The 22837-nt window shown below is 42.7% G+C and overlaps 2 protein-coding genes across 2 annotated transcripts in view; one reads left to right on the top strand and one right to left on the bottom strand.

The window, feature by feature from the left end:
• The window catches only part of grk1a (G protein-coupled receptor kinase 1 a), an 82956-nt gene extending 71356 nt beyond the window's left edge, over positions 1-11600 (top strand). Inside the window, exons 6-7 of the mRNA XM_080204154.1 lie at positions 2258-2459; positions 8989-11600. Coding sequence (XP_080060280.1) covers positions 2258-2459; positions 8989-9284 — 498 coding nt within the window. The 3' untranslated portion in view covers positions 9285-11600. The remainder of the gene's footprint in view (positions 1-2257; positions 2460-8988) is intronic.
• A 2861-nt stretch (positions 11601-14461) lies between these two features.
• The window catches only part of LOC145353409 (lysosome-associated membrane glycoprotein 1-like), a 42466-nt gene continuing 34090 nt past the window's right edge, over positions 14462-22837 (bottom strand). The window contains exons 6-9 of the mRNA XM_080204155.1: positions 21420-21542; positions 20163-20235; positions 18262-18432; positions 14462-16762 (exon numbers count right to left, since the gene is read on the bottom strand). Of these exons, the coding sequence (XP_080060281.1) occupies positions 16623-16762; positions 18262-18432; positions 20163-20235; positions 21420-21542 (507 nt within the window). The 3' untranslated portion in view covers positions 14462-16622. The remainder of the gene's footprint in view (positions 16763-18261; positions 18433-20162; positions 20236-21419; positions 21543-22837) is intronic.

Raw genomic sequence — 22837 nt, 5'->3', positions numbered from 1 at the left:
GTTTTTCCATTCTTCTGTACCGGTTTCAGATTCCAGCACTTAATTGGGAGAGTCTGGGAAGGCAAAGGGATGTCTGGTAAACGGGAGGCATTCAAAAGTGTGTACCAGAGGCGAGGGACTTCAGCTGTGGAATGAGATTTGTTCTTCAATGACCTATTCATATACACACGAGTTGAGAAAGCAGTTAACAAAGCAGGCAGTATCCTGGGCTTTAATACTGAGGAGGTAGAAGAGAAGATCAAGGTCATGTTGGACTTGTATAGGACACAGACTCAGTCTTAGCTGGAGCACTGAGTCCCGCTTTGGGCTCCACACTTTAGGAATGATGTGGATGCTCTGGAGGGAGCACAGGCAACATTCACAAGAATGATTCTAGAACTGAGAAACTGCAAGTTATGAAGCTAGATTATGAACTGTTTTCTTTAGAGAAAAGAAGGCTGGGAGAAGATTTGATAGAGGTGTTCAAAATCATGAAAAGGCTGGAAAGAGCGGACGGGGAGAATCTGTTCCCACCTGTAAAAAGTTCAAGAGGGTACAGATTTGAAGTAATTAGTAAAAGAAGCAAATGTGGCTGTGATTATTTGTGGTGATTTCCCCTTTAAGGGCAACACAGCAGAGTAAGGGTCACCTGACTAGGGGGACAAATTGGGACTCAGAATAGGTAATTACCCCAAGGGGTGGAATCCCTTCTTAGGCAGGAGACAGGTCGGGGACTAAGGGCAGCCATGTGCCTGCTTATTAATAAATACCTTCTGTATTTTTAGTGAAAGTGCATCATTATAGTGACATGAGAAGAAAGTGTTCTACATTAGCAAGTCTGGAATGCTCAAGCTGACAGCATGGTAGAGACAGGCTCAAATAATTGTTCGAAAGGGAATTAGATCATTATGTGAGAAGGAAGAATGTGCAGGGTTTTGGGGAGAAGGTGGGGAGGGGGGGAGAGGTACTTGGTGAAATGCTCATTCAGAGAACTGGTGTATATATGATGGGCTGAACCATCTCCTTCTGCACCAAAATGATCCTGTGATTCTGTGATGCTGCATTTGGTCTTGGAGCAGAGAGTTTTAGGCAGAGAAGTGTGTAATATCTTGAATGCTTTTAGAAAGAAAAGAATCTGTATAGTGCAGAAAGAGGCCATTCAGCCCATCGAGCCTACACCACCAACAATCCCACCCAGGCCCTATCCCTGTAACCCTATGTATTTACCCTACTCACCAACCCCCCCGACACTAAGGGGCAGTTTAGTATGGCCAATCCACTTATCCACCCATCTTTGGAGTGCGGGAGGAAACCCATGCAGACACAGGGAGAATGCGCAAACTCCACACAGTGACCAAAAGCCAGATTTGATCCTTGGTCCCTGGCGCTATGAGGCAGCAATGCTAACCATTGTGCCACCGCACTACCCAACCCAAATTGATGATGTAATAAGGCAGGACTGTTTCTGCTGTCAGATGGGTCAATAACAAGGGGTACAGTTGTAAGGTGACTGACAATAAAAGCAGAAGAAACGTTTATCGTTACCCCACAAGTTAGAGTCATAGAGATACACAGCACAGAAACAAGTCCTCCGGCCCAACTTGTCCATGCCAATCAGATTCCCTAAACTGAACTAGTCCCATTTGCCTGTGTTTGGCCCATACCCCTCTAAACCTTTCCCATCCATACACCTATCCAAATGTATTTTAAAGGTTGTAATTGTACAACATTGAGAATTAAATGTTCTGCCATCCATTCTGGCAGCTCATTCCATACCTACACTACCCACTGTGCGAAAAAATTGCCTCCCTTTTAAATCTTTCCCTTCTCGCCTCAAACCTATGCCGTCTAGTTTTGGACTCCCCTACCATGGGGAAAAGACCTTGCCTATTCACCTTATCTATGTCCCTCATGATTTTATAAACCTCTATAAGGTCACCCCTCATTCTCCTATGTTCCAGGTAAAAAGTCCCAACCTATCCAGCCTCTCTTTATAATTCAAACCTTCCAGACCCAGCAACATTCTTGTAAAGCTGTGTTGCACCCCTTAACATCCTTCTATAGCAAGGCGGCCAGAGTTGTAGGCAGTACTCCAAGTGTGGCCTTACCAGTGTTGCTGTGCTCTCAAATCCACTGCCTCAAAGATTCAATAACAGGCTTCTAAAGAGTTGAATAAATGCTCGTAAGGTAAAAGATTACCGAGCGATGGGAAGAGAACACAGGAGCGGGATTCATTGACTATGTTGCACAATTTCTGGGCTTTCTGTCCTGTCACTAGGTTGAGAACAAGGAGGTGAAGCGTCGGATTTTGGAAGACCCGGTGACGTACTGTGAAAAATTCAGTGAGCCCTGCAAGTTGTTTTGCGAGGCTTTGCTGGAGAAGGAGCCTGAAAAACGCCTTGGATTTAAGAATGGGTCTTGTGATGAAATAAGGAGCCACCCCTTCTTTAAGAACATTAACTGGAGAAAACTTGAAGCTGGTAAAAAATCAACTTCTTTAATTCTTCTATTTTGTGAGGTATTGGCTTATATTTCTGTGAGGGCCTGTATCGATGTGCCTCTAATAATATTCCTAAATAATGTCCACAAACTGTCTTACGAATGTCTGACATGTTACATTCCCGCATCCCATATTTGTCTTAGAACAAAGAACAACACAGCACGGGAAACAGGCCCTTCGGCCCAACGAGCCCGCTCCGCCATTTTAACATTATGAGTGCCCTCCTCTACCCATGACCTTTGTCTATACCTATTGGGGAAGATTGAGGCAGGACAAGCCAAGGACAAGATTTATGTTTTTCTTATTAAGGCCCCAAGAGGTGATTCAGAGTGAAGGTAGAACAAAGATGTCAGGAATGGGTGCGCATGTGGGACAAGACACCCAAGGTACATTAGTGTGAGCTTGGCTATGTCAGGCTCTCTCAGTTTTGGCACTGAGCCAAATGAGGAGCACTTTTCAGGGTCGAATGGATTGTGTATGCCTTTGTCACGTCTGAATCTGACACCGTGGTCAGTGCCGAGTGCTCCCTCTGGTTTTATTAACACTCAGGAGGCTTGTTTGGAGTCAGCCACATTGCTGTGGGTTTCCAACCATGTATAGGCCACACTGAGTCAGAACAGCACATTTCCCTTCTTGAAGGATATTAGAACAATACAGAAGTTACAATACAGAAAGAGACCATTGTGTTCGTGCCAACTGAAAAGCAGCTCGCTCTCAGTTCTAATCCTACTTTCAGACTTGCAGATTCCAACACTTCAGATACACATCCAGGTATTGGTTAAATGAGTTGAGCGTCTTTGGTTCAATCTTCAACTTAGGCCATGAGTTCCGGACACCCACCGTCCTCTGAGTAAAAAAGCTTTTTCTGAATATCCTTCCTAATCCTTTGACTAATCACCTTAAATCCTTGGTAGTTAACCCCTCAGCTAGGGGTAATAAACAGGAAAGATGTATTGGTGGAGCAGAGGTGTTTTTATGACAGTCAATGTTTCATGACGACAGCTTTTGAATTCAGGTTTATTTAACTAACTCAATTCAAATTCATGAACTGCCAATGGTAGGAATAGGACGGCACGGTGGCGCAGTGGTTAGCATTGCTGCCTCACAGCACCAGAGACCCAGGTTTGATTCCAGCTTTGCGTGACTGTGTGGAGTTTGCACATCCTCCCTGTGTCTGCGTGGGTTTCCTCCCACACTCCAAAGATGTGCAGGTTAGGTGGATTGGCCTTGTTAAATTGCACCTTAGTGTCCAAGATGTATTCGTTAGTGGGATTAGCATGGTAAATATTTGGGGTCACGGGGAACACCTCTGGGTAGGATTGCCCCTTAGTGTCAGAGAGATTATGTGGTTACAAGAATAAGGCCTGGGTGGGATTGTGGTCGGTGCAGACTTGATGGGCCGAATGGCTTCCTTCTGCACTGTAGGGATTCTATGAAAAGCACTCCTATCTCTGGATTATTAATCATTCAGGGCAAAGCACCCCAACCACAAACATACACTCCCTCCACTGCCGGCACACAGTGATAGCCATGTGTACCATCTACAAGTTGCACTGCAGGAACTCACCAAGGCTCCTGAGTCAGCAGCTTCCAAACCCACAACCTCAACAATCTAGAAAAACAAGGACAGCAGATGCTTAGGAACATCACCACCTGGAGGTTCCCCTCCAAGCCACTCACCATCCTGACTTGGAAATATATCACCATATATCACATATGTTGCTGGGTCAAAATCCTGGAACTCCCTTCCTAACAGCACTATGCATGTACCTACACCACATGACTGCAGCAGTTCAAGAAGGCAGCTCACCACCATCTTCTCAAGGGCTACTAGCTATGGGCAATAAATGTTGGTCTAGCCAGCAACGCCCACATCCCATAAGTGAATTTTAAAAATCCATAAGTTCTAGTTTACTAGTCTGGTAAATATAACCACCATGCACTCGACCCAGAAGGCAGTCTTTGCATCAATAGTCCTTTACTTCACTGGGGTCCAGTGTACACCCTGATCTTAACTCTCTCCTGGCTCAGGCTGCAGTACAATCCCTGTATTTCCTGGTCTGTCCCATGCTAATGGGGAGCTGGGCCTCTCTGAGAGTGAGGCACTCATTGCAGCCTGACAAAATTTCCCATTGCATAAACACCACTATCCCATTAGGATATTACCCCAGCAGCCAACTATTAAATGCATCTGTCGATGGCAGTATCGCTAAGAGTGACAAGCCACACTGTCCTTGTGGAGATGAAATCTCGCCCTCACATTGAGAATAACATCCATTGTGTTGTGTGGCACCAGTACCATGCTAAATGGGACAAACTTTGAACCAATCTAGCAACTCAAGACTGGGCAAGCATTAGGCACTATGGGCCATCAACAGCAGTGGAATTGTACTCCAGCCTCATAGCCTGACATATCCCCCACTCAACTGTTACCGTCAAACCAAGGGGTCAACCCTAGTTCAATGGAGAAGGCAGGAGGGCATGCCAGGAGCAGCACCAGGCACACCTAGCGATGAGGTGTCAACCTGGTGAAGCTGCCAAACAGGATTACTTGCGTGCCAAACGGCAGAAAACAGCATGTGATAGATAGAGCTAAGTGATCTCACAACCAACGGATCAGATCTAAGCTCTGCAGTCCTGCCGCATTCAGTCGTGAATGGTGCTGGACAATTAACTAACTCACTGGAGGAGGAGGTTTCACAAATACATCATCTTGCATTTGTCTAAATTAAACTCCACCTGCCATTTGTCAGCCCACTGGCCCAATTGATCAAGATTCAATTGCAATCGGAGATAACTTGCTTCACTGTCCATTATGCCACCAGTCTTGATCTCATCTGCAAACTTACTAACCATGTCTCCTATATTCTCATCCATAAGATAAGGCTGAAGTATTCGCAGCAATCTTGCCGAGTGGATGATCTGTCTCGGCTTCTTCTGGTGGTCCCCAGCATCTCAGATGCCAGTCTCCAGCCAATTCGATTCACTCCCGTGAGATCAAGAAATGGTTGAAGGCATTGGATACTGCAAAATCAATGGTCCCTCATAACTTTCCGACTTGTACTGCGGAACTTGCCGCTCCCCTAGCCAAGCTCTTCCAGTACGGTTACAACACTGGCATCTACCCAACAATGTGAAAAATTGCCCAGTTGTGTCCTGTACACAAAAAGCAGGACAAATCCAATCTGGCCAATTACCGCCCCATCACTCTACTCTTGATCATCAATAAAGTGATGGAAGAGGTTATCAACAGTGCTATCAAGCAGCACCTGCTCAGCAATAACCTGCTCAGTGACACCCAGTTTGGGTTTCGCGAGGGTCACTCAACTCCTGATCTCATTATAGTCTTGGTCCAAACATGGACAAAAGAGCTGAATTCCAGGGGTGAGGTGAGACTGATGGCCCTTGACATCAAGGCTACATTCAACTGCGTGTGGCATCAAGGAGCCCTAGCAAAAGCGGAATTGATAGGTATCAGGGGGCAAACTCTCCACTGGTTGGAGTCATGGCATGTAGGAAGGTGGTTATGTTTGTGGAGGGTTAGTCATCTCAGCTCCAAGACATCTCTGCAGGAGTCCCTCAAGTTAGTGTCCTCGGCTCAACAATTTTCAGCAGCTTCATCAATGACCTTCCCTCCATCATAAGGTCAGAAGTGGGGATATTCGCCAATGATTGCGTAATGTTCAGCACCATTCGTGACTCCTCAGATACTGAAGCAGCCCACGTTCAAATGCAACAAGATCTAGACAATGACCATCATCAATAAGAGACACTCCAACTCTTGACATTCAGTGGTGTTACCATCACTGAATTCCCCACTAACAATGTTTTTGGGGTTACCATTGACCAGAAACTCAACTGAATCACCACATTAACACATTGGCTACAAGAGCAGGTTAGAGGCTAATAACACTGCGGCGAGTAACTCACCTCCTGACTCCCCAAAGTCTATCTACCATCTACAAGGCACGAGAAGCATGATGGAGTACTCCCCACTTGCCTGGAGAGGTGCAGCTCCAACAACACTGAAAAAGCTTGACACCATCCAGGATAAAGCAGTCCGTTTGATTGGCACCACATCTACAAATATCCATTCCCTCCATTAGTGACGCTTAGTAGCAGCAGTGTGTTCTATCTACAAGATGCACTGCAGCAATTCACCAAAGATCCTTAGACAGCACCTTCCAAACCCACGACCATTTCCATCTAGAAGGACAAGAGCAGTAGATAAATGGGAACACCATTACCTGCAGGTTCCCCTCCAAGCCACTCACCACCCTGACTTGGAAATATATCACTGTTCCTTCGCAGTCGCTGGATCAAAATCCTGGAATTTCCTCCCAAATGGCACTGTGAGTCAACCCACAGCGCATGGACTGCAGAGATTCAAGAAGACAACTCACCACCACCTTCTCAGCTATTTACCATTTATATAGATGATCTGGAGGAGGGAACCGAGTGTAGGGTGTCGAAATTTGCTGATGACACCAAGATTGGGGGAAGGGCAAATTGTGCGGAGGGTGTGGAGAGTCTGCAGAAGGATCTAGATAGGCTGGGCGAATGGGCCAGGAAATGGCAAATGGAATTTAATGTTGGCAAGTGTGAGGTGGTCCACTTTGGTAGGAAGAATGGTAGGAAGGACTATTACTTACGTGGCGAAAAACTGCAGCAGGCGACGGTGCAGAGGGACCTCGGGGTCCTTGTGCATGAGTCGCAAAAACCCAGCCTGCAGGTGCAGCAGGTGGTCAGGAAGGCGAATGGGATGCTGGCCTTCATAGCGAGGGGGATTGAATATAAAAGTAGGGAGGTCTTGCTGCAGCTGTATAGGGCATTGGTGAGGCCGCAGCTGGAGTACTGTGTGCAGTTTTGGGCGCCGCACCTGCGCAAGGATATTTTGGCCTTGGAGGGAGTGCAGAGGAGGTTTACTAGGCTGATACCGGAGTTGAGGGGGTTGAGCTATGAGGAGAGGCTGAATAAACTAGGCTTGTACTCGTTAGAGTTTAGAAGAATGAGGGGAGATCTCATTGAGACGTATAAGATGATGAATGGGATGGATAGGATAGAGGTGGAAAGACTCTTCCCGCTCAAAAAAGACAGTAGGACTAGGGGGCACAGCCTCAAGATAAAGGGGGGGCAGTTCAGAACGGAGTTGAGGAGGAACTTCTTCACTCAAAGGGTGGTGAATCTCTGGAATTCTCTGCCCGTTGAAGTGGTGGAGGCTGCCTCGCTAAATATTTTTAAGAAGCGGGTTGATGGGTTTTTGATAAGAGAGGGGATTAAGGGTTATGGGGAGAGGGCGGGAAAGTGGAACTGAGCCACGACAGATCAGCCATGATCTTATTGAATGGCGGGGCAGGCTCGAAGGGCCAGATGGCCTACTCCTGCTCCTATTTCTTATGTTCTTATGTTCTTATGTTCTCAAGGGCAATAAATGCTGCCAGCCAGGGATGCCCATGTCCCACAAATGAATAAAGAACAAATTGCTTCACTTGTTGATGTTGGTTGAAGGAGCAACAGTGAACCAGAAAGCTGGGAGGAGTCCCTCCATAAGACCAGAAGAAATAGGAACAGGATCAAGCCATTCAGCCCCTCAAGCATGCTCCACGATTCAATAGGATCATGACTGATTCCTGCCCTTTCCCCATACCCTTGATTCCCTTACTGATCAAAAATCGATCTTAGCCTTAAATATACACAAGGGCTCTGCTCTCACCGCTCTCTGTGACAAGGAATTTCAAAGTCTCTCAACTCCCTGAGAGAAGAAATTCCTCCTCATCTCAGTTTTAAATTTGCCCCCCTTTGTTCTGAGACTATGTCCTCTGGTCCTACACTCTCACATGAGGGGAAAACATCCTCTTAGCATTTACCCTGTCAAGTCCCCTAAGAATCCAATGAGATCAGCTCTCAAAATCTTCTCAACTCCGATGAGTCCCAACTTGTTTAATCTTTCTTTACAAGACAATCCTGCCATAACAGGGATCATCATAGTGAACTTTGTCTGAACTACCTCCAGTGAAATATCTTCCCTTAAATGAAATCAAAGCTGTCAGCAGTACTCCAAATGCGGTCTCACCAGTAACTTGTACAGTTGTAGGAATGGCATGGCGGCACAGTGGTTAACACTGTTGCCTTACAGCGCCAAGGAACTGGGTTCAATTCCTAGCTTGTGTTTCCTCCCACAGTTCAAAAATGTAGAATGTAGATTGGCTATGCTAAATTGCCCCTTAGTATCGGGGGGCTAACTAGGGTAAATTCATGGAGTTATGGGGATAGGGCCTGGGTGGGATAGTTGTCAGAACATACTCAATAGGCCAAATAGCCTCCTTCAGCACTGTGGGATTCTAGTTCCCTAGTGGAATCTTCAGAATTCTGACTGAAAGCTCTTGTACTTGGAGTTGCATGGGGCTCTCATTGTGACTACCTTCAAAAGAAAGTGTAGAATAGTCCAACACAAAAAGATGGGGTGTATTAACGTTGATCACTGTTGACTTTTTATCCGTTCCTTCTAGGTATACTCCTCCCTCCATTCATGCCAGACTCAAAAACAGTGTACGCAAAGGACATTCAAGATGTGGGCGCTTTCTCAACTGTGAAAGGCATCAACATTGAAGATTCAGACAAGGAGTTTTTTGATGAATTTGCGACTGGTAATATCCCTATCCCGTGGCAAGAGGAGATGATCGAAACTGGTATCTTTGACGAGCTCAACGTATGGGGGGCCAATGGTGAATTACCAAGTGATCTGAGGAGAGATCCATTTGTGGAGCCACCGTCGTCCAAATCGGGAGTGTGTTCCATTTCTTAAATGAGCAAATAAATTGTCGCAGGGTTCTTGCGTTTTAAGGAGTAGCGTGGCTAAAAGATGTACAAATTGAAGCATAAATCAACATATCCTGTTAAAAGCCCTACGTCTGTAATGCTGTAGTGAGCCTCAGGCATTGTTTGTGACATTGTGAGATCCTAGTATTAGTTCAGGCTAACCACTGGACACAAGGGCCAATCAGGAATGTTGGCAAAATGTTGCGATCCAATACCAGCAGCCGTGACAGTCCTCAATTTTCTCATCCATTAATCCCATAGCTTGGCTTCTTTATTGCTCACTCTCTGCTCCCTTTAATGGGGAGGTGAAGGGGTGGGCCACAGTTTGAAGCAAGCCTCAGACCTCTAACTTCATGCTCTCAATTGCGCTGCTCTGGGAGTGCCCTCACCAGTTGTGCCCTCCTTTGGGGACATGGCAGATATGGGGTACAAACCCAGCCCAGCTTCCTGTTATAGCATTGGTTTTTGAACCAGTGTCATTGCTGATTGTACCTGTGACAGTGTGGCACTTCTCAGGCAACATTACAACACTTCAGCTGTCATTAGGAACAAAAGGTATTTATTGATAAAGAGAAATCAGACACAGCACTAGGATGTCTGGAGCAGAGCTCCAGCTTTTACATGTCAACTACATGGCTACTAGATGTACCCTAACTGAGAGAGGACACCACCCTCTGGGGTGATCACTCGCCCTCAGTTCCCATTGGTCTGTCAATTCAGGTGACCCTCTTCTGCTGTGCTCCTTTAAGGAGATAGACACCACAATCACTACAATACCACACAACCAGAAAGGTGGAACGCCCAGGTAGGGAGCGTTTGCCCACTTCTTCATTCCCTTCCCCCCCCCGCAGCCAGATATCACCAACCTTGGTCGAGTGGGCCCTGTACCCATCATGCCATTCCAAAATTCCCAAGATAGTGGGGATAGCAGGACTGTCCTATGAAAGATTGGGCAATGACTGTCTTCTGAGTTTTGAAGAATGAGATGTGATCGCATTGAAATCTACAAAATGCTTAAAAGGAATAGACAGATGAGATGCACATAAGATGCTTCCCCTGTTTGGGGAGCATAGATACCAGGGGACACAATTCTAAACACGGGAGATGTCACTTAGGACCGAGATGAGGAGAAATTTCTTTACAGGGGGCTGTAATTTTTGGAATTCTCTACCCTGGAGGGTTACAGGAGCTCAGTCATTGTATATGTTTAAAGCAGGTATTGATAGATTCTGATTGACAATAGGATATTGAGGATAGTGGGTAAAAGGCCAAGTGTCCAATCAGCCATGATTGTATTAAATGGTGGAGCATGCTCGATAGGCTGAATGGCCTAATCCTGTTCCTAAAGGACCCAGAGTCTACTGTCTCTGGCTATTTCGCAACCTGCAGAGGGCATATCCAGCAATGTCACAATGCGATTACTACAGAAGGCCAGTGGGGGTATTGGGATGATGTTCTCAGCCTGTTTTATCAAGGGATAATTAGATTATCATTCAAAGATTTCAAAAACAATGCTTTAATACAAAAGAAAAGCTTTTCAGGTAAATAGCCTGGTAACATTTTAATAGCTTGCTTAACTTGAAAGAGCAGAGATTTTAATTAAAAGGCTCAATCTGGATTTAAAGTGGATAAATGAATACATTTTTTAAAATTTAGGAATTGAGGAAGAAATCTTTTACACGCAGTAATTTTGAAGTAATTTTGCACACAATAGTTTCAGTCCAAGAACTGCTTTGGGCAGAGATTGCCTCTAATCTTAGTGGTAAGCAATTGTTGCAATGTGGATGATTGAGTTTACGTCTGATGACATCCCGAATCCATATCAATCCTGTAATTCTAGAGCTCTGGGGTTTGGAAATTCTGGCTCACGTTACAGCACTTCGCCAGCCCTCCTATTTGTCTATAAGGCTCTGACCCCCAGCCAACATGTATGATCTTTGCCCTCATGGGACTACTGTCGGCTGTAGGAATGAAAGACTGTCACAATCAGCGGAATCAAATTCCTGAGACCAAATGGTGGTGGCTTGCACAATGTAATTAATGCAAGATCATTCAATGTGGTCAGAGGGCAGTTATAACTGGATAGATTTAACTTGATAAACGGGCATGAGTTGACATAAATACTATGAAGATTAATTTTTGTTATAATGGATTAATAAAATGGGCAGGGGTAATTAAAACCAAATAACAGTAGAGGCATTGAATTCTAAAGCACTATAAATCGTTTATTTTCAATGGAAGACAGAATAACGTGTGTGTGTTAAAGGACTTCTGACCTTCAATAAAAGCTATTCTGCGTGGACTGTTTGCATACGATGTTTCAAAACAGTACAGCTTGGATGCAGGCTTTCCAAACTGCAGAGACCATTACGCCTTGCTCATTAAAATTCTTTGCCCTCCTATTGTGGTGGCAAATAGTAAAATTAATTCACCATTGTTATTCTACTCAAGCTAATAGCAACTTTGGGTGCCTTCAGATTACCTCTCTGGCAGATTGTCCATCTGGTTTTATTCCTTTTCAACCTTTCAGTGGTGGCTCATTAGAATCGAGTGATTCGTAGGCCATTTTTGAGGATTCAAGTCAACTACAGAGCTGTGGCTCTGGAGTCACATGTAGGCTGGTTAATAAAGGACATCTGTCATCTATAAGGACCTGAGTGATTGAGATAGGTTAATACGACTTTCTGGTAGTTTCTAGACATTTTAACTAAGACTATAACTTTTTTTTAAGTTTTAGTTTAATTAATTAATTGAATTTAAATCCCACCAGTTGCAAGGATATAATTTAAACATGACTCTCCTTGCCTTATACCTTAGCCCAGGCCTCTGAATCCCTTTTTTGGTAACATTGTCTATGTGACCATCACCACAAAGTCATATCGTGCAAGGTTAAACTAGATTACTCATGGAGTACTGCAAGTTCTAGCCTCGATTATGAAGAGGGACTGGAAATGTAAAAAAAATTACTAGAATACCAGACCTTTCAGGAAGGAGTGAATACTTTGGAACTCTTTTCTCTTGTAACAGCTTGAGGAGTGATCTGATAAATTTCTGCATATACTATTTTAAAAACCTTTAAGTGCAAAATGATATCCATCATTTAAGTGCAAAAGTAGGAGCCATAAATGGGGATCACAAATAAATCCAATAAGGAAAACAGGAGAAACATCTTTATCCCAGGATGATTAGGATGAGGAACTTGCCACAACACGGAATGGTTCAAATAGCATAAAATGAGGCTTAGATAAGAGTGGATTGGAAAGAATTATGCAGACATTTTAAATAATTGGTAGAAAGAAACAAAGAGGAAAAACTTACTTTTCCAGAGGTCTTGAATAAACAGCCTGGAGAGTGGTTGAAGAAACAAACCATTATACTTGGACATACGTTTAATATATAGCCCTGTAGGTCACAGCACTTCCAAGAGTTGTAAAGTGCGATAAAGGGTAACAGGCGTGACAGCTGTATGTGCCAATTAATTTTAGCTGGTTCTACTTGTTTTATAGGGAAGCTGAATAAACACACAAGGGAGAATAGGCTGTGCTGACAGGGTTAGAACAGGAAGATAGCTCTTGTGGAAGATGAACAGTGGGGCCACAGGCTTATTTGTCTGTGTAATTCTGGTATTACATGCTCAAGCAAAGGTAGATTTCAAGGGTAAAAGCAGAAGGAAAACCAGTTTAGCCACAACAGGTGCAAAAAGAAGAGCAAATGCAATGTGAGGCTTTTATCTCAGAATGGTAGGAATGGAAAGGGGTAGAAGGTTTCCATTAATTAACAGATGAATCTGTCCAGACTTTTAATTTCAATACATTGCTACTGGAAAGAAAGTTGTGCTGCTTCAACATTGTAACTTGCTGGGGAACCCGAGATAGAGAGAATCTCAAAGCCAACCAACAGCTGACAAAATGCCAGAACGTTTCCATTATGAAAAAAAACTAAGTAATCAGCATTCTTGATTATTTCGAATATAAAACAAATCCAGCGATTGGCCTCCGCTGCCATGGAATATGTGTGGGAGCCAAGAGGGGTTTCTTCTCATTGTGGGTCTGGTTGCTTTGAACGGTGTGGCAATGCACTAGGCTGGAATGTAGACATCAGGTACAAGGTCTTCATTACAGGCGCAAGTCCCATTCAAAGTGAAATTAACCAAAGATAAGTTTCCCCAACACTCAAGGAATGAACTGACCATTCAACTTCCCAGTGAATTACAATGGAAAGCAGGCTGCATGCTTTCAGGGCAAGAACTTAGGTCTTCATTCTACAGATCAACACATTTTTAGTTCAATAATACTTTTAAAAGGTTTATTAATAGGATCATGCATCAAATGGAATCTTCTAGAATCCCAGAGTCCTTGCAAGGTAGATAGATTAACACATGGAGAAAGAAATAGAAGTCTATGCTGATGGGCCACGGTGAAGGTTTGGAGGTAGCTTGTGTGGAGCATAAGCTCCAACATGAACCAGATGGCCAGTTACTGTGCAGCAAATAACACACAATGCACTCCACCAAAATGCAGATGGTCACTGACCCTTTCTCAAGGTTAAATTAATTAAACAAACCAGCTCACATACACTACTTGCCATCACTGTCTCCAACCATCATCGAATCTTTACGAAGAAGCAATCTACTGGCTTTTAGCTTTCCACTGTTGAAAAAGATTTGGAGACTTTAGGCTGCATCGAAGCCCTGGTACTTTGCTTGTAACTCTTCACCCATTTTGATCCATTTGGATATGTCTATAATTCAACATCTAAAATTATCCTTCCTTAAGTCTTGTATTAATCACCTCATTGCTGAAAGAAATGAATTCTGTGATTAACCTGGGGCCCTCTCAAACTTGTTTTTTATTCAGTGACGTAAAGTGGAGATCAAGTATGAAGTTAAGACATAAGGAAACTCATGACGTAATTCCAGTATGAAATTTGCTAGACTTGGTGAATCTTCCCATGCAAAGTGACAAATTTATCAGAATTCAGTGACATCATATGGTACTTTAATGTAGCCTACCCCAGGCACTTCACAAAGGCTTTAAGCAAAACAAAATTTGACACCAAGCCACATCAGCAAATTTGAACAGATATCTTGCTCATATTAAATAATGAAATAATCTTTGGTCAGAAACTAACAGGACTATGCATTTAACATAAACCTAAAACATGTTTGGCAGACAGAATAGAAATAATTTTATTGATGCACAAGTACAAGTCAGGAAAGTTTTCATCTCCAACATCAAACTAGATTACAGAAACAAAAAAAACAAAAAAGCAAAGTACAAAAAAGGAATGGAACAGAGTGCAAACAGGTCAAATCAAGCAAGTCATGTAAAAACCAAGCAACTTGCAATGTTGATGAAAACATTTCTTGTAAAACAAAATGGCTCTAAATATGCTGCAAGAAATCATACTAGCATAACTTCAGACTTGATGCAATTACATGGTCAAGAATGTTTGCCTCCTCCTTCCCAATACAAAGACTTGCTAACCAGATGCAATCTTAGAAACAGACTTTCTCCATAACAAATGATCAACACTTGGTAAGTGATTGTGCGACAAAAAGATTCCCTTTGTTATCCGATCAGGAGAGCTGGCCAAATGCTTTTAACAGAAGGGAAACCAGCACATAGCCCTTTGAGAAACAAATCCTTTATTAGCACGGTTATAGGCAATGCATACACCTTTTGTGCCAAGTCTTCAGTCAACAGTCCCAAACAAGCTCTTAAGCACGACTGGCAGGCCGAGATTTCTTTATACGGTAAGACATGCCTGAAAAAGTGCAGTCACAAAAAAATGCACACGGTTTAATTGATTAAAAAAAGGGGAGAAGAGTGCCAGCTCCTAACCATTTGCGGAGCACCCAGACGAGATCACCCAAAAGCATAAATCAATAGCTTAAAAATATAACCCAGGAAAAGGTTTTAAATACCATCAACCAGATTTAAAACAGGTGGCCATCAAGTTAAACAAAACTTAAATTATACTTACATTGAGTGCATTGGTGAGAACAGTGCATGCTAAATGTGCTGGGTTGACTTTTAGTCCAACTAACATTCTTCAAGTTTACAGATCAAAGTTCACACAACACGTATGAAATGACTACCACTTGAGAACTAGTTTGAACCCTAGATTTTATCCACATTCAGCTGGTTTTATCTATCAGTAATTAGTGAAGCTGTTTCAGTTTAACACTGATCAATACAGAAAAAGCTGCTCACACCCAATGCACTTTGTTTTATATCCATACAATCACTGTGAATGGTAACAACAGTGAAAGGCTACCAAGGCAAGAGCAATGTTACACTTTTCTTCACAAAAAGGTCAAACACTGCGACACAATCTACGCCAAGGTAGGTGTGTGTGTGTGTGTGTGTGTTGGGGGAGGATGAAGCAGAGAGAGAAAGAATGCCAAGGAGCAGATGACAAATCCTTTCCTAAAGATATAATTCCAATGATTAAAGAATACACAACCCAAACTAAAATCTATCAATGCTCCAGCCATTGTAACTTATTTGTAATGTATTTTGGGGTGGGGGGTGGGGGGGGCGGGTGCAAAGAGTACTTTGCAAGTAGCCTAATTTACAGGCACACGTGTTTGTGTATACATATATACACCCCATGGAAAAGTTAAATCTAGTTAGCAAAAAAAAAATCATTTTCGCACGACACACCATTATTTTTGTAAAGCAGGAATTAACACTCTTGGTTACACAGCAGAAGTGTGAAATGTTATTAATTTACTCACAAACAGTCCTTTTCCCAAGATGTTCTTGCAATATAGTAGCATAACCTCTGCCAAAAAAACTGAACTCTCTCGGTTAGCTGCACTTTATAATATAAATAAGCCCAGCCTCTTTTCCTGCCCACAGTGCCTCTGCACCTGGGATAAAGAAACTAGTTGTGGAGCAGGAACATGGAAAGTTGGCATACAGTTGCCACTCCCTGAATTAAGTGTGAAAAAACATCCTGGCAACATTGTATTTTGAATTGGGGGTAGGTCTTGAGTTTCAGTTTGCATTTAACTATCATGCATTTATTTCCCAACTGGGACACTAACCCCAGGGTTGGATACTGTAATGATTATACCCCATCTCAGGATCTATGGGTGGTGGGGGCAAGGGTGTGCTGGGCTATATTTCATCATATATGGTTAAAAACATACAATGTTAGAAGCAAGTTGTCAGTCAGAGGATTCCGTTTGTCAGTAAACCCTTTTCTTTTAACTCCCTTTAACAGAGGTCCATGCCCAAGATTCCAGAGACAATGTGTGTGCATTTCTTTGAAAAAGAATTAGTTACAGAGGTGGAATAGCTAAATCTATGTGAGGTTAGATGGTTTGATATCCAGCATGGCTCCTCTTTCTTCCAATCAGATAAGCAATCAATACAATCAGCACAAGACCAGCAAGAGCGGCACCAACGATGATTGGTATCAGCATATCATCTTTATCCATTTGGCATTCTTCAGCTGTTCAAAAAAGAAGTTACATTCAGAACCTTAAATAATCCAAAAGACATAACATTATTAAAATACATACAATCAGTTCCATGGTTAATGCACCTTCTATTTCTATACACAAAACCAATGTCAACATTAATACCTTATGGAGCAATTAAAGACCTCTGCTCCAAGTTGGCATTAAATCTTCATAAGAATTCTTCAATGAGATGCATGAGCAAAATGTCTAGGAGAGGGTTTCAGGATTCCGTGGTCTGCAGGTGATGTGCAAAGTCAACAGCCACCACATGACTGGCAAACGTCACTTTGAATATGCAAAATTTAAGATGAATTAAAGAAATAAAATGGGCTGATTGGAGCAAGATTTTTTGGAGCACTGGATGCTGACAGGCAGACTTGTCTAAAGCTCCAAGGGACCTATTGATTTATTCCATGTTGTCACTGGAAAGAATAGCTTACCACCAACAGCAAGGCCAAGGTGAGGCAGGAGACTAATCAGCCAGAAGCTGGGCAGCAGCAGTGAGAAAAGGCTGCACATGGCCGACAGGTGGCAGCAGGTCTCGCTAAAGAAGCGGGAAGTGTGTGTAAGGACATGTGGGCATGTGTGACGCTGTGAATGAATGGGAAGGGGGGGGGGGCGTGGTGCTGAGAGCGAGGGTGTATGTGAATGAGACGGGTGAGAGTTAGAGATGTGAATGCGAGAGGAACATGCGAGTGGATGGGAAGAGTGAGATGTGTGCGAGCATGAGAGAGAGAGAGAGAGAGAGAGATGTATGGATCCGATATTAGAATTAGCTTTCAACATCATTCCTCCCACTGAAAATGGCAACGGGGCTTATATATTTTAATCAGAAGACCTTTAAAAATATCAGATTAATATATGCTTAGAAATAACTGGAGAAGACTTTACATTTGGTTTCAGTGCTTGCAACTATTTTGTAGCAAAAACAAGGGAGCTGACATTATGAGAATGCTTGGGATTCATTGATGCACTTGGAAGGTCACTAGAGGTTCCGCAGCTGAAAAGGTTTGGGAAACCTTGGTCTAGGAGATGGTCACTTTAATCCAAGTTTTGTGTTCCTAGACATGGTACTTAGGATATAGAAAGCTGAAAATACACAATCATATTAATTACATACCACTTCCACTCAGAATCCCTACAGTGCAGAAGACAGCCATTTGCCCATCAAGTCTGCATCGACCACAATCCCACCCAGGCCCTATTCCCATAGTCCCACAGATTTACCCTGCTAATCCCCCTAGCACTAAGGGACAATTTATCATGGCCAATCTGCTTAACCCGCACATATTTAGAATGCGAGAGAAAACAGAAGCATTCGGGGGAAACACACGTGGACATGGGAAGAACGTGCAAACTTCAGTCACACGAGGCCAGAATTGAACCCAGGTCCCTGGTGCTGTGAGGTAGCAGTGTTAGCCACTGTGCCACTATGCTGCCCATTAAGTTCATATGAAAAGTATAAAAAATAAAAATTGCAACAACTTACCAGTTGCATATTTTGAGTTGTTTACTCCAAATGGCTGAACATGGAGCTCAAATGCATTGATGGAGAAGTTGGAGTCCACCTGCAGTGTTTGCTCAGAATGGCACATGTAAGATTTGCCTAAAGTTGTCTGTAGATAGTTCAGGCTTTCATTTTTAGCCACAAACTCCTTTCCTAAATCAAAGGAAATGAAAGAACAGAATTCAGGTTGTTGCAATGTTCAGGGAGGCAACAGAATACGAATCAAAAAGTAAATGTTCCAAGAGTAAGCAGCATCCCAGTTATTCATGTTAATCTTCCACTGGGGCAATAGGGAATGACAACGTGTTCCCTATAGAGCTTTGCATTTGATTTGTTTTCAGAATATCAGTGACAATGGCATTTTGTTGCCCATTTCTGATCACTGAGGATATTAGGAGTCAAGCAGAGTGGTGCTAAAGTTACATGTAGACCAAGTGTCCTGAACAAAGTTGGGTTCTGAAGTTGATAATCCTGAAGTTTTCATGGCTTTTCTTCTGATGCCGATCAACAGATATGGTGCAATCAATTTTCAAATGGTCCTGATGGGAATTAGAATTAATTTCCCGGATTACTTGTCCAGTACCACGTCTATTAGACTACTGTGTGCCATCCAAATTATTTCCCCCACAACTGACAGGTTATAATGATTAACTTGGATTAAGAAAGGATGTCAAATAGAGGTACAGCCTCAATTCAGACCAGCATCAAAAATTAGGGACAGTGAAGAAACTGATACAAGAAAAAGAACTAGATTCAAACCCAAAGGGTTTCTTACTGCAGTTTAATCTTTCCTTACATGCATACATTTTACTGTACAGTTCAAAAGCCTTTGATTTCTTCAGCAAAACACCATTAATCAACTGAAGGAGCCTTTCCCATTGTCTAACCTTGATAATTTTTTAAACACTTCAAACGTTAGACCTTTGCTACTTTTATAATGATATTATACTGTCTGCAGTTTGGGTTGTAACCGACCAATAGTTTATATACATTTGATCATAACTTCCCTTCACTTGTAGCCTATGTCTCTATTTACAAAAGTAATTTTTATAGTTTTTTTCCACTTCAGCATACCCTTGAATCACACACATTATCATCTTTTCATTGCGGATATTCCTCTAAACAACCCGACAACCCTCCAACACATATTACCACATTTCTCCGCTGTAAATTGTACCTGTCACCTGCTACCCATTGCATTCACTATCATATATTCTCAAATTCTATCACAATCCTCATCATCAGTTTGAAAAACACATGGGGATATATTTTGGCAGAAGGGATAGGGAGAGGCAATATGCAATTAATGGCACAGTCCTAAAGCGATGTAGGAACAGTGGAACTTGGGGATTCATTTTCGTATGGGGGCTGTTAACAGCAGTTTACTTCTAATTTACAATTAAACATTTTCATTGGTGACACAGATGAAACCAGGGAATAGTACAGCTAGGTGCATGCCCTTGCAGTATCCTCACTGCTGACAGACAGTAAATATCTAGCAGCGACTCAAACCTGACAATATATCCCTCTGTCTTGACAAAACAGAGCTGTTCCACCAGACTAATGAATCCCTCGCTATGTTGCTAAACCACAGCAGTCAAAGCAGGACCCAGTTGCCAGTTCTAAAAAGAATATTCTCAATAATATTTTGCAATTTCTGAAACTAAAATTGAGTGATGTTGCAATTCCATTAAAGATGCACCAAATAGAAGCCCAGTAGTAAATTTGCACCGTCCATTCTATAAGTATGTTGCCTAATGTTTAAATGACAGCTGAGTACTTCAAATCTAAAATAGTGTACACCTGAGTCAATATAAACAATAACTTTCTACAACTGTCATTTTAACTGCATTAAGATATACTTTTTGAAGGTTGAAAATTACCCCGAGCAGCAGGCAAACCAACACGCGTAGAAACGGAGAGCTCCTTCAGATAGAACTTGTTGGTAGTAGCATTCTGAACAAAAAAAACAGATTTAACATGACAAGCTGAGTATCATTATGCAGTCACATTTGTGGAACACACAGTTAGTTCTTTATAAAGCCAGTGGGCACTATTTGGAAAAGGCATTGCAGAAAATAATAGTAAAGTCTGCAATTCTTTGCATAACAGACCATCGCCTCAAGTAAGAATGTCAGTTTAAATGAATAGCACGAACACAAAGTCACTTATATTCCCTCATCTTTATCTTCACAAGGTTCTAAATACCCATAGTTTTGGCAGATGATTGCGAAGCTTTGTACATTTAAGACTTAAAAGTGCAAGACAATGTTGAGGCAATCTAACCCAATTTGCTATTTATTAATAATGACTGGGGAAGATTACTTATTCTTGATTATTTGGTCTCCAAGCTAAATGTATCCATTATATACCTAAGGTCTGAAGATGTTAAACTCCTGACAACCAATTTAAGTAGGAAATCAAAAGTCAATCTTCACTCAGTTTCAGATTTATTCATAGTGAAATTTACCAAGTCCTAACCCCACACTAGTGTCAATAGTCTCTCTACGGTTGACTACTTGAGCATATTAATCAATGCCTTCCAACTGTATATACTTGACCTTAATATTGACACCAACCGCATCGCCTTTTCTCCACCTACCAAGGATTATGCAACCAACAATCCAAAAACTGGAATGACAACTCAATTATTCTGATCCCATTTAGCTGAATTTGAAAAGTTGTTTTGTAACTAAGGAGTATATTAGGATTATTTCAGGCAAGAAATAGCCAATGTCTTTGCAGGTAAATGCAGACCTTGTACAACATTGTTTTTTTTAATAGTCTGTCTGAACTGAGTTAGCAAATATTATCCAAAGTGTAGATGGGGAACTTTGATCATCTCAACATCCTCACTAAGTGGAAAGTTAATTATTCCTTATTGCTATCTAATAACTCTCCAAGGAGGGCCTGAACTCTAATACTCCAGCACTTGGTAATGCTCATTTTATGTTCACGTATGAAGGTCAAAGGCAATATAACCAATGAGTTTTACGCAACACAAAGCTAACATTTTCACATGACAGGCAAATGTGAGAAAGCCCACATGGAAAAGGGCCTTTTTTCTAAAAATACACATTATCAAAATGAAGCACTTAATGAAATCTGTTTAACTTTATATTTAAAATATCTTAACTCACCACAACAAACACAAAATTCAGCTTGGTCAAGGTGTCTGTCAACTGAAGAGATGCACGATCACGGCTGCAGTTTCCATCCGAAACTGTTGTGTTTGGCTGGATGTTAAAAACTTTCAGTGCAGTCTACAAGAAGAAAATATACTCAGTCACGTTCTAGTTTGCAATAGGAAATTAAGGGAAATAAACAAGCATGATTTTAATTCTTCCATTTTTTTCTCTCCCTTATACCATCCCATCTCCACCACCATTCTTAACATCATGACCACTGTTAAATCATGGCTGAGTCACAACCTATGAACAAAACAGGGCCAAAAGCCAAGTATTAAACTCCACCATAAAATCCAATGCTGCTTGTGAGCCTTCCTGCTTCAGAGTACATAAGAACATAAGAAATAGGAGGAGTAGGCCATCTAGCCGTTCGAGCCTGCCCCGCCATTCAATAAGATCATGGCTGATCTGTCGCTGCTCAGTTCCACTTTCCCGCTTTCTCCCCATAACCCTTAATCCCCTCTCTTATCAAAAACCCATCAACCCGCGTCTTAAAAATATTTAGCGAGGCAGCCTCCACCACTTCAACGGGCAGAGAATTCCAGAGATTCACCACCCTTTGAGTGAAGAAGTTCCTCCTCAACTCCGTTCTAAACCGCCCCCCTTTTATCTTGAGGCTGTGCCCCCTAGTCCTCCTGTCTTTTTTGAGCGGGAAGAGTCTCTCCACCTCTATCCTGTCCATCCCATTCATCATCTTATACGTCTCAATGAGATCTCCCCTCATTCTTCTAAACTCTAACGAGTACAAGCCCAGTTTATTCAGCCTCTCCTCATAGCTCAACCCCCTCAACTCCGGTATCAGCCTAGTAAACCTCCTCTGCACTCCCTCCAAGGCCAAAATATTTTTGCGCAGGTGCGGCGCCCAAAACTGCACACAGTACTCCAGCTGCGGCCTCACCAATGCCCTATACAGCTGCAGCAAGACCTCCCTACTTTTATATTCAATCCCCCTTGCTATGAAGGCCAGCATCCCATTCGCCTTCCTGACCACCTGCTGCACCTGCAAGCTGGGTTTTTGCGACTCATGCACAAGGACCCCGAGGTCCCTCTGAACCGTCGCCTGCTGCAGTTTATCGCCCCGTAAGTAATAGTCCTTCCTACCATTATTCCTACCAAAGTGGACCACCTCACACTTGCCAACATTAAATTCCATTTGCCATTTCCTGGCCCATTCGCCCAGCCTATCTAGATCCTTCTGCAGACTCTCCACACCCTCCGCACAATTTGCCGTTCCCCCAATCTTGGTGTCATCAGCAAATTTCGACACCCTACACTCGGTTCCCTCCTCCAGATCATCTATATAAATGGTAAAAAGCTGAGGCCCCAGCACCGACCCCTGGGGCACTCCACTAGTCACCATCCGCCAATCC

The sequence above is a fragment of the Carcharhinus amblyrhynchos genome, chromosome 15, assembly GCF_965287045.1.
Source record: "Carcharhinus amblyrhynchos chromosome 15, sCarAmb.v2.hapA, whole genome shotgun sequence".
Taxonomy (NCBI): domain Eukaryota; kingdom Metazoa; phylum Chordata; class Chondrichthyes; order Carcharhiniformes; family Carcharhinidae; genus Carcharhinus; species Carcharhinus amblyrhynchos.
Note: the sequence above shows the minus strand (reverse complement) of the source record. Positions and strands in the feature narration are given on the sequence as shown.